Source organism: Pseudophryne corroboree, chromosome 10 (genome assembly GCF_028390025.1).
Source record: "Pseudophryne corroboree isolate aPseCor3 chromosome 10, aPseCor3.hap2, whole genome shotgun sequence".
NCBI lineage: Eukaryota > Metazoa > Chordata > Amphibia > Anura > Myobatrachidae > Pseudophryne > Pseudophryne corroboree.
The window spans coordinates 259,396,520-259,409,778 of NC_086453.1; the positions used below are offsets into that span (position 1 = coordinate 259,396,520).

The 13,259-nt window shown below is 44.6% G+C and overlaps 1 protein-coding gene across 2 annotated transcripts in view; it reads left to right on the forward strand.

The window, feature by feature from the left end:
* Positions 1 to 13,259, forward strand: part of LOC134966464 (nicotinamide N-methyltransferase-like) — a 59,821-nt gene that overhangs the window by 25,591 nt on the left and 20,971 nt on the right. Inside the window, exon 3 of one of the 2 annotated variants that reach the window (XM_063943225.1) lies at positions 1,869 to 2,214. In XM_063943225.1, the coding sequence (XP_063799295.1) occupies positions 1,869 to 2,214 (346 nt within the window). Of the gene's footprint in view, positions 1 to 1,868; positions 4,325 to 13,259 lie in introns of those variants that run through there. The other variant, XM_063943226.1, reaches the window with a different exon arrangement.

The window sequence follows — 13,259 nt, forward strand, 5'->3', positions numbered from 1 at the left end:
ATTCTCACTGCACGACCCGTACTTTCTAGCTAACCCTCCCCCCAGGCTCCTAGTTTAAAATCTCCTCCAACCTTCTAACCATCCTTCCCCCCAGCACCGCTGCTCCCTTCTCAGTCAGGTGCAATCCATCACGACAAAAGAGATGGCACCTGATTGAGAAGTCTGCCCAGTGTACCAGTAAAAACAAACCCCTCTTTCCTGTACCAATCCCTCAGCCACATATATACCTCCCTAATCTCCCTCTGCCTCCCTGGACTAGCGCATGGCACGGGTAATATTTCGGAGAATATTACCTTAGATGTCCTTGCCTTAAGTTTCTTTCCTAAGTCCCTATAGTCATTCTTAAGGACATCCCACCTTCCGCTAACTTTGTCATTGGTGCCAACATGCACCAAGTCCGCCGGGTCTTTCCCAGCCAATCCCAACAATCTATCTACTCGGTCCATGATGTGCCGTACCCGAGCACCCGGGAGACAACAGACTGTACGGCGATCACGGTCCCGGTAGCAGATTGCCCTATCTGCCTTCCTGATGATAGAATCTCCTACCACCACCATCTGACTAGGTATCTCACTCTCTTTTATCCCAACTGCACCAGAGGGACCGCTCCTCTGGATGCTAGAGGGAGCAGTCTCCTCTGGCACCGTCATTTCCTCACTATCATCCTCCGATTCCTCGTCCAGTCGGGCAAATTTGTTCGGGTTTGATAGTTCAGAGATGTCGAGCCTCCCCCTATTTTTCTTCCTTCTAACTGAGACCCAGCTGGCTACCTGATCATCATCCTCTTCTACCAGTAACCCCTCCCACAACTCCTCCACCGTTCTGTCTAAACTTCGCTCGAGGTTGTGAGTCTCCCTCAGTCGCATAACGGTTTGCACTAGATCAGTTACCTGGGCTTCCAGGGCAACCGTTCGCACACACCTCTTGCAGATGTAATCACACTGGGCCGGTAGCACTAGGTGTGCATACATCTTGCACGACATGCACTGAGTGAGGTCCCCAATCACAGCCCCTCCCATATTGTTTGTAAGGTCTAACTCCCTGTTACTCTGAAAGAAAAAGAAGCAAAAAGAAAAAGTAGAAGACAAACAATCTGGGCAAACACTCACTTATACAATAATTAAGCTGGCTTATACTTATCTATCTTTGTGCGGTTCTTGGTCCTTTGCTTCAAATGACATAAGGTGAGGTAGAGGTGTTCTGACATATCGTCTTATAAACAATAGAATGTTTTTTAATAATAACTGTGATATACTGTAAATTAATACTGGACCATAGCTGCCAAAGCTGACTTTAGATTGTCTGGACCCTGGACTGAAAAAGTTTGAGAACCTGTATTAAAAATGAACATAGGGCATAATTCATGTTTGTATGCAATGGCTGATGTTCACTGAATGGAGTGATTTCCGTCTGAGCATGTGCTGCGATTGCAACAACCATGCATGAGGGTGCTGCTGCAAGCCTGCTCACAGGGAGAACTTTGTCACAGTGTCATTGAAAGGAAGTGGCCATTTGGGGGTGTCAACTGGTTGGGAAGTGAGTGGTTGGGAAGATGTAAGTGTGTCATGGCCGTTATTGTACGTGCAAATACATTGAGTCTGAGTTGCTGCTGCTGTGGCCAGTCTGCATAGCCATAGACCAACCCTTAGCTTTGATGTTCTCCGTAATTGCATTTAGTCCGCTTATGTGTTGAGCTTGTGATAAGTCTGGTGGGTGTCTCTTTCATTCCTGGGTGGCAGCTTCACTTGCTAACATTAGCAGTTCCATAGCATACAAACATGAATTAGGCCCATAGTGCTTAATGCTGCTATACTGTAAGTAATAATAGATTTGGAGAATAAAACATCTACTGTTGACTTTATTGACAGTGATAACTGGAGGGAAAAGGAAGAAAAGCTGCGGAGAAAAGTGACAAAAGTTCTCCAATGTGATGCATTGAAGAAGAACCCATATGATCCTGTGGTTCTGCCAAAAGCTGATTGCCTGATTAGCTGTCTCTGCTTAGAAGGACCTTCTAGAGACCTGGAATCCTTCTGCAATATTTTAAAAAATTGTAAGGAGTTGCTCAAGCCAGGAGGCCATATCATTCTTCTGAATGTTCTAAACTGCTCATTCTACTATGTTGGTCAAAAAAAGTTTTCCTATCTGTCCATAACTAAGGAGGACTTGGAGAGAGTAATTAAAGAGGCTGGTTATGAACTTGAAGAAATGAAGGTAATTCCACGTAATGATAAATCAGGGATGGACCTCAGTAATCATGACAGTTTTTACTATGTCCATGCTCGTAAACCTCATAACCAGCAAGCTTAGTAGACACTTTTGGCAATGATAAACTGATGATTTTTCAGCAGTGCTTCTCCATAATAGGAAATTGCTGAATTACTATGGATGAATCTTATTTATGACATACAAAACAGCCAAGGCTTTGGTTGCAGCATATCACCATTGATATACACAAGTAAACATGCTTAAGCAGTGAGAACACATGCATATATACTGGAAAAATACATAAGACATTCTTAAGTAACATGTTTGAGCTATAGACTTATCTCTGATTGTTCTCCTTTTATTTTACCAACTTGATAGTTTTTTAGTTTCAGTTCTTGGGAGTATGTTTCTCAAAATTTAATGTTTCTGTCTACTTCCAGTTTGTTTATTAGTATGTATCATATATTCATCTATATAATGAGTGAGCTGGTGAAGAAGTAAATGGAGGTGCTAGGGACTTCCACACTGTATCACTTCAGTCACTGACTAGTCACTTGATAATTTGCAATACTGTTCTTTCCTCACACAAGAGGCCACTAAGGTCCTACAGTAATTCAGAACATTTTTCTGGCCTTCCAATGACTATGCCCCATGTTATCAGTCATGAATGCTACTTTAAGACTAATACATAATCCTATCTTTCCATAAACTTACCTATAAATACTAATGTGCTGAGGAATATCCACTGTCTAAAGTTCTTGAAGTCCTCCCATAACTCCTGCCCCACCTTTATGAACTCCGCCCTAAATGTTCTACTACAAATCACATTTTGTTTCCAATGACCTTCTAAGGCCTTCACCACTTATAGCTTCTTCTCAGTCACTGCTCTAGAACTTTTCCTGAGCAGTTCTCATTTTATGGCACTCCCTAAACTTCTCATTATGACTCTCATTAGCATTCAAAATACTTGAATGCTGATGAAAGTCAGAATAGTAATACTAATGCGGTCACGCATACTGAATGCGTGAAGACTAATTTTTGCTAGGAAGCTTGTACTCTCCATAATCAATGTTCCTACATTAACATCGCATTGCAGTAGCTATTCACTCAGCATTAGGAGATTGGTGGTTTGGGTTGGGACATCTTGGGGTAGCTGCATGTGCTGGAGTGAGAGTGAAACTGAATGGCCTAATAATGCTAGTCCTCATGCTGACCACTTGCAGTAGCAGCAGGAGACTAATGCCACAGATTGAATGATTAAAAAACAGATATTGGGACTACTGCGGCAGCTCCTGATTAGCTGCCGGTCCGCGAGTTCCAGTTAGTACTCAGCTGGTGCCACATTTGATATGCCACTGGCTAGCTGCAACACTAGCATTCTGGCGCTGATCCATACAACTGCCCCCTTGAACTTTCTGTCTGGGACTGAAGTCTCAGCAGTCCCCCCTGATGGCAGCCCAGTCCAAAGTAAACTGTATATGGAGCCGTCCCTGTGCAAATATTTTTTTGTGCCATTTGCAACCTTGTGCATAACAAAAAAAAAGGCAAGGAACAGTTTAAATGGAAGTGATGACGTGTAGCTACGTATATTTTAAAAATAGAACTTTGTTTTAGAACTATTATTGATGAAAACCAACAGTGAATGGGTGATTTATTTATACAGTGTATGCAGCTTTACATAGGAATTTAGTAATCATATAGTATTCATGGTAAATTGCTTATTGAGGTTGGGTTGAATTTTTTTTTTTTAATATCGTTTTTTTAGTATGGCAGGTGTACATTACCATGAAGCATACACACTACCTGTTTGCTTAATTTTCTATTACTGTATAATATGATTATACATAAAAATAGTTGACAAGGGGTGTGATTATAACTTATGAAACTGAAGTGGTACGAGCATTTAAAAAAGTAAAAAACCATTGTAGGAGACAATTGTATTGCATTAAATCATGCAGCAAGTGCTACTAATGTTTCTTAAATTGTAAGCTTGTATGTGCAGGGCAGTTTCTTACTATTTCATACCATGAAATGTGATTTACATATATCATACATCCTTTAAAGTACAGTCCTGTGTAATATATAAGCACATTTCTAATAAAGAACATTATCAACACTGTGTGTGTTTATTTTACCTGTCACCACCTATATCAGTTTTGTAAGGCAGTAAAGTGTCAGTACAGTACAAGATATATTCATTTAATAAATTAATCTGGCACAGGCTACATAAGATATAAAACCCCATATAAGCAAAAAAAAAAATTAGAATATACCAGTGACTTAAATAGGATGGAACTTATTGGTTCCAATGACCCCCAAACCCACTTTTGCCTTCAATCAAGAATGGTGGAGGCATGAAAGAATTTTATGTCAAATACTGATCATGCTCAATTTACTTTTGTTAGCTGTAAGTGAATGCAAAAGGGGTAAAAGGAGTGTCCTCCATCAGTGTCGGACTGGGGCATGAAGGGCCCACCAAGGAAATGCAATTATATGGGCCCACTAAGGGGCGTTGCCATATGCTGGAATTGGTGTGGCCACCTGACAAGAGAGGAGTGGCCAGCCGTTATAAGAGCTACCCAGCATAGTATATAAAGAAAAAAAATGGTATAATATTTATAGTTTGTTTAAATGAAGTGTCTTTTAGTACAGTTAACAGATATGGCGTAGAAATAGTACATTTAAAAGTGTAACATGTAAGTACATATAAAAAAGAAATAAAAATCAAAAGTCTAAATAAAATAAAAACGGTTTTTGGTACCACAGTCTCAAATAAATAATGTACAATGTAAAAGTACAGTATACAAGCAGTTTTGCAGTCCATAAAGATTAGTTTTCAAATGGAGAGAGCAGCATAGGTAGTGGTGACTGATGGTCTTGCTCCTAATATGTTAATGCAGAGTAATACTAATATGGGCACTTACCTGTACATCTACCCGGCGGGGGTTAGCAGCCCAAGTTCATAATGCAATAGTTCACTGGATACTTTTGTCTATCCATCTGTGTGGATTTGGTTTAAGTGGCGTCTCTTCCCAGAGGCAATGATGTTGTTACACAGGTGACTCCTGCAGTGTAGCGATAGCGTCTTGCAGACACTAATGCTACATTGTGATAGCAGACAAAAGGATCCACTGAACTATTGCATTATGAACTTGTGCTGCTAACCCCCGCCGGGTAGATGTAAGTTCCCATATCAGTATTACTCACTGCATTAACATATTAGGAGCAGGACCATCAGTCAGCCCTGACTACCTATGCTGCTCTCTCCATTTCAAAACGAATCTTTAAGGGCTGCAAAACTGTTTGTATACTGTACTTTTACATTGCACATTATTTATTTGACACAGTGGTACCAAAAACAGTTTTTACTGTTTTTATTTTATATTGACTTTGATTTTTATTTCTTTTAAATGTACTATTTCTACGCCATATCTGTTACCTGTACTAACAGACACTTTGTTTAAACAAACTAAATATTATACCATTACCCTTATCCAAATCTTGCTGTGCCCCAGGTTATTTTTTCACCTTTACCCTAATATAGGCACTCACCCGGCCAAGAGATCCTGTGGGTTCTCAAAGCTGGAGAAGCAGCCAGAACAGGAGCAGGAACACCAGCGTCGACGGTAAGGCAGCATCAGGGGCAAGTGGGTCACAGGCGGCACACATTCAAGCAGCCGTCGGTGGGTAGCAGCCCATCGCAGCAAGGAGAGGAGTAGCAGAAGTGGCAGCACTATGGAGGAGTAACAGCAGGGACGGGTGCCGGCGTATAACCCGTCCTGGCAGACACTGAGTGGGCAGCAACAGGGAGCCGGCACTGAGCAGGGGTGAGTGGTGGCAAGGAATGCTTGGGTCACTTGCATGGCTTGCGTTGTGTGAATGATAACGCCCAAACAGACAATAAGATAAAAATTTGGATTGAACCTCTGGCCCTAACTATTTTGATTCCCTAGGCAATATTTTGCCCCTAAACCCCCTGCCCCCTGTGGAGATAATAGAGGTGACCGGGAGTGGGTGACAGGGATATGGTGGGTGGCTGGTGATGCAGGGGTGACAGGGAGATAGTTGGTGACATGGTGAGAGGGTGACAGGGAGATAGACTGTGACAGAGATATTGAGTGACAGGGAGATAGTGGGTGACTGAGGAAGCATAGGAGACAGGGAGATAGTGTGCAACGCTGTGATAGAGGGTAACAGGTAGATAGTGGGTGACAGGGAGACACTGGATAACAGGAAGAGGGCAGAGGCGTAACTAGGGTTAAAGGCGCCCAGGGCAAATAAAAAAATGGTGCCCCTTAAATTGTAATTTAAAATTCTGTCTGAATTCTTATACACACACACACACACACACACACACACACACACACACACACACACACACACACACACACACACACTGACACTATACAGGGGTCCATACACACACACACTGACACTATGCAGGGGTCCATACACACACACTGACACTATACAGGGGTCCATACACACACACACACTGACACTATACAGGGGCACACACACACACTGACACTATATAGGGGTCCATACACACACACACTGACACTATGCAGGGGTCCATACACACACACACTGACACTATACAGGGGTCCATACACACACACATACACACACTGACACTATACAGGGGCACACACACACACACACACACACACACACACACTGACACTATACAGGGGTCCATACACACACACACACCGACACTATGCAGGGGTCCATACACACACACACACACACACACACACACACACTGACACTATACAGGGGTCCATACACACACACACACTGACACTATACAGGGGTCCATACACACACACACACAAACACACACACAGACACACAGACCCACACACTGACACTATAGAGGGGTCCTTACATACACTGACACTAAGCAGGGGTCCATACACACACAATAACACTATACAGAGGTCCATACACACACAATGACACTATACAGGGGTCCATACACACACAATGACACTATACAGGGGTCCATACACACAATGAGACTATACAGGGGTCCATACACACACACAATGACACTATACAGGGGTCCATACACACACACACACACACACACACACACACACTGACACTATACAGGGGCACACACACACACTGACACTATACAGGGGTCCATACACACACTGACACTATACAGGGGTCCATACACACACACATACACTGACACTATACAGGGCACACACACACACACACACACACACACACACACACACACTGTCACTATACAGGGGTCCATAAACACACACACTGACACTATACAGGGGTCCATACACACACATACACACACACACACACACACACACACACACACACTGACACTGTACAGGGGTCCTTACATACACTGACACTATGCAGGGGTCCATACACACACAATAACACTATACAGGGGTCCATACACACACAATGACACTATACAAGGGTCCATACACATACACAATGACACTATACAGGGGTCCATACACACACACACACACACACACACACACAGACATACACACACACACACACACACACACTAACACTATACAGGGGTCCTTACATACACTGACACTACGCAGGGGTCCATACACATACACACACAAACACACATGCACACACACGCACACACTGATACTATACAGGGGTCCACACACACACACACACACACACACACACACTGACACTATACAGGGGTCCATACACACACACACACACACACACACACACACACACACACACACACACACTGACACTATACAGGGGTCCATACACACACTGACACTATACAGGGGTCCACACACACACACACACACACACACACACACACACACACACACACACAATAACACTATGCAGGGGTCCATATACACACACACACACACACACACACACACACACACACACTATACAGGGGTCCATATACACACACACACACACACACACACACACACACACACACTATACAGGGGTCCATACACACACACACACACACACACACACACACACACACACACACTGACACTATACAGGAGTCCATACACACACACACTGACACTATACAGGGGTCCATACACACACACACACACACACACACACACACACACACAATAACACTATACAGGGGTCCATATACACACACACTATACAGGGGTCCATACACACACACACACACACACACACACACTAAACAGTTGTCCATACATACACACACTCACACTGACATTATACAGGAGTCCATACATACACACACACACACTGATAATATACAGGGGTCCATACACACTGCAACCTCCCCTCCCTCCTAGACACACACACACACACACACACACACACACACACACACACTAACACTATACAGGGGTCCATACACACAATGACACTATACAGGGTTCCATACACACACACAATGACACTATACAGGGGTCCATACACACAATGACACTATACAGGGTCCACACACACACACACACACACACACACACACACACACACACACACACACACACACTGACACTATACAGGGGCACACACACACACACACACACACACACTATACAGGGGTCCATACACACACACATACACTTTACAGGGGTACACACACACACACACACACACACACACACACACACACACACACTATACAGGGGTCCATACACACACACACACACACACACACACACACACACTATGCAGGGGTCCATACACCCACACTGACACTATACAGGGGTCCATACACACACACACACACACACACACACACACACACACACACTGATACTATACAGGGGCACACACACACACACACACACACACACACACACACACACTGACACTATACAGGGGTCCATACACACACACACTGACACTATACAGGGGTCCATACACACACACACACACAAACAAACACACACACAGACACACAGACCCACACACTGACACTATAGAGGGGTCCTTACATACACTGACACTAAGCAGGGGTCCATACACACACAATAACACTATACAGAGGTCCATACACACACAATGACACTATACAGGGGTCCATACACACACAATGACACAATACAGGGGTCCATACACACAATGAGACTATACAGGGGTCCATACACACACACAATGACACTATACAGGGGTCCATACACACACACACACACACACACACACACACACTGACACTATACAGGGGCACACACACACACTGACACTATACAGGGGTCCATACACACACTGACACTATACAGGGGTCCATACACACACACATACACTGACACTATACAGGGCACACACACACACACACACACACACACTGTCACTATACAGGGGTCCATAAACACACACACTGACACTATACAGCGATCCATACACACACACACACACACACACACACACACTGACACTGTACAGGGGTCCTTACATACACTGACACTATGCAGGGGTCCATACACACACAATAACACTATACAGGGGTCCATACACACACAATGACACTATACAAGGGTCCATACACATACACAATGACACTATACAGGGGTCCATACACACACACACACACACACACACACACACACACACTGACACTATACAGGGGTCCTTACATACACTGACACTATGCAGGGGTCCATACACACACAATAACACTATACAGGGGTCCATACACACACAAAGACACTATACAGGGGTCCATACACACACACACACACACACACACACACACACACAATGACACTATACAGGGGTCCATACACACACAATGACACTATACAGGGGTCCATACACACACACACTAACACTATACAGGGGTCCATACACACACACTGACACTATACAGGGGTCCACACACACACACACACACACACACACACAGACATACACACACACACTAACACTATACAGGGGTCCATACACACACACTGACACTATACAGGGGCACACACACACACACACACACACTGACACTATACAGGGGTCCATACACACACACACCGACACTATGCAGGGGTCCATACACACACACACACACACACACTGACACTATACAGGGGTCCATACACACACACTGACACTATACAGGGGTCCATACACACACACACACAAACAAACACACACAGACACACAGACCCACACACTGACACTATAGAGGGGTCCTTACATACACTGACACTAAGCAGGGGTCCATACACACACAATAACACTATACAGAGGTCCATACACACACAATGACACTATACAGGGGTCCATACACACACAATGACACTATACAGGGGTCCATACACACAATGAGACTATACAGGGGTCCATACACACACACAATGACACTATACAGGGGTCCATACACACACACACACACACACACACACACACACACACACACACTGACACTATACAGGGGCACACACACACACACTGACACTATACAGGGGTCCATACACACACTGACACTATACAGGGGTCCATACACACACACACACACACACATACACTGACACTATACAGGGCACACACACACACACACACACACACACACACACACACACACTGTCACTATACAGGGGTCCATAAACACACACACTGACACTATACAGGGGTACACACACACACACACACACACACACACACACACACACACACACTGACACTGTACAGGGGTCCTTACATACACTGACACTATGCAGGGGTCCATACACACACAATAACACTATACAGGGGTCCATACACACACAATGACACTATACAAGGGTCCATACACATACACAATGACACTATACAGGGGTCCACACACACACACACACACACACACACACACACACACACACACTGACACTATACAGGGGTCCTTACATACACTGACACTATGCAGGGGTCCATACACACACAATAACACTATACAGGGGTCCATACACACACACACACACACACACACACACACACACACACAATGACACTATACAGGGGTCCATACACACACAATGACACTATACAGGGGTCCATAGACACACACACTAACACTATACAGGGGTCCATACACACACACACTGACACTATACAGGGGTCCACACACACACACACACACACACACACACACACACACACAGACATACACACACACACTAACACTATACAGGGGTCCTTACATACACTGACACTACGCAGGGGTCCATACACATACACACACAAACACACATGCACACACACGCACACACTGATACTATACAGGGGTCCACACACACACACACTGACACTATACAGGGGTCCATACACACACACACACACACACACACACACACACACACACTGACACTATACAGGGGTCCATACACACACTGACACTATACAGGGGTCCATACACACACACACACACACACACACACACAATAACACTATACAGGGGTCCATATACACACACACACACTATACAGGGGTCCATATACACACACACACACACACACACACACACACACACACACACACACACACTATACAGGGGTCCATACACACACACACACACACACACACACACACACACACACACACACTGACACTATACAGGAGTCCATACACACACACACTGACACTATACAGGGGTCCATACACACACACACACACACACACACACACACACAATAACACTATACAGGGGTCCATATACACACACACACACACACACACACACTATACAGGGGTCCATACACACACACACACACACACACACACACACTAAACAGTTGTCCATATATACACACACTCACACTGACATTATACAGGAGTCCATACATACACACACACACACTGATAATATACAGGGGTCCATACACACTGCAACCTCCCCTCCCTCCTAGACACACACACACACACACACACACACACACTAACACTATACAGGGGTCCATACACACACAATGACACTATACAGGGTTCCATACACACACACAATGACACTATACAGGGGTCCATACACACAATGACACTATACAGGGTCCACACACACACACACACACACACACACACACACACACACACTGACACTATACAGGGGCACACACACACACACACACACACACACACACACACACACACACACACACACTGATACTATACAGGTGTCCATACACACACACATACACTTTACAGGTGTCCATACACACACACACACACACACACACACACACACACACACACACACACACACACACACACTATGCAGGGGTCCATACACCAACACTGACACTATACAGGGGTCCATACACACACACACACACACACTGATACTATACAGGGGCACACACACACACACACACACACACACACACTGACACTATACAGGGGTCCATACACACACACACTGACACTATACAGGGGTCCATACACACACACACACACACACACACACACACACACATACACAGACACACAGACCCACACACTGACACTATAGAGGGGTCCTTACATACACTGACACTAAGCAGGGGTCCATACACACACAATAACACTATACAGAGGTCCATACACACACAATGACACTATACAGGGGTCCATACACACACAATGACACTATACAGAGGTCCATACACACAATGAGACTATACAGGGGTCCATACACACACACAATGACACTATACAGGGGTCCATACACACACACACACACACACACACACACACACACTGACACTATACAGGGGCACACACACACACACACACTGACACTATACAGGGGTCCATACACACACTGACACTATACAGGGGTCCATACACACACACATACACTGACACTATACAGGGCACACACACACACACACACACACACACACACACACACACTGTCACTATACAGGGGTCCATAAACACACACACTGACACTATACAGGGGTCCATACACACACACACACACACACACACACACACACACACACACACACACACTGACACTGTACAGGGGTCCTTACATACACTGACACTATGCAGGGGTCCATACACACACAATAACACTATACAGGGGTCCATACACACACAATGACACTATACAAGGGTCCATA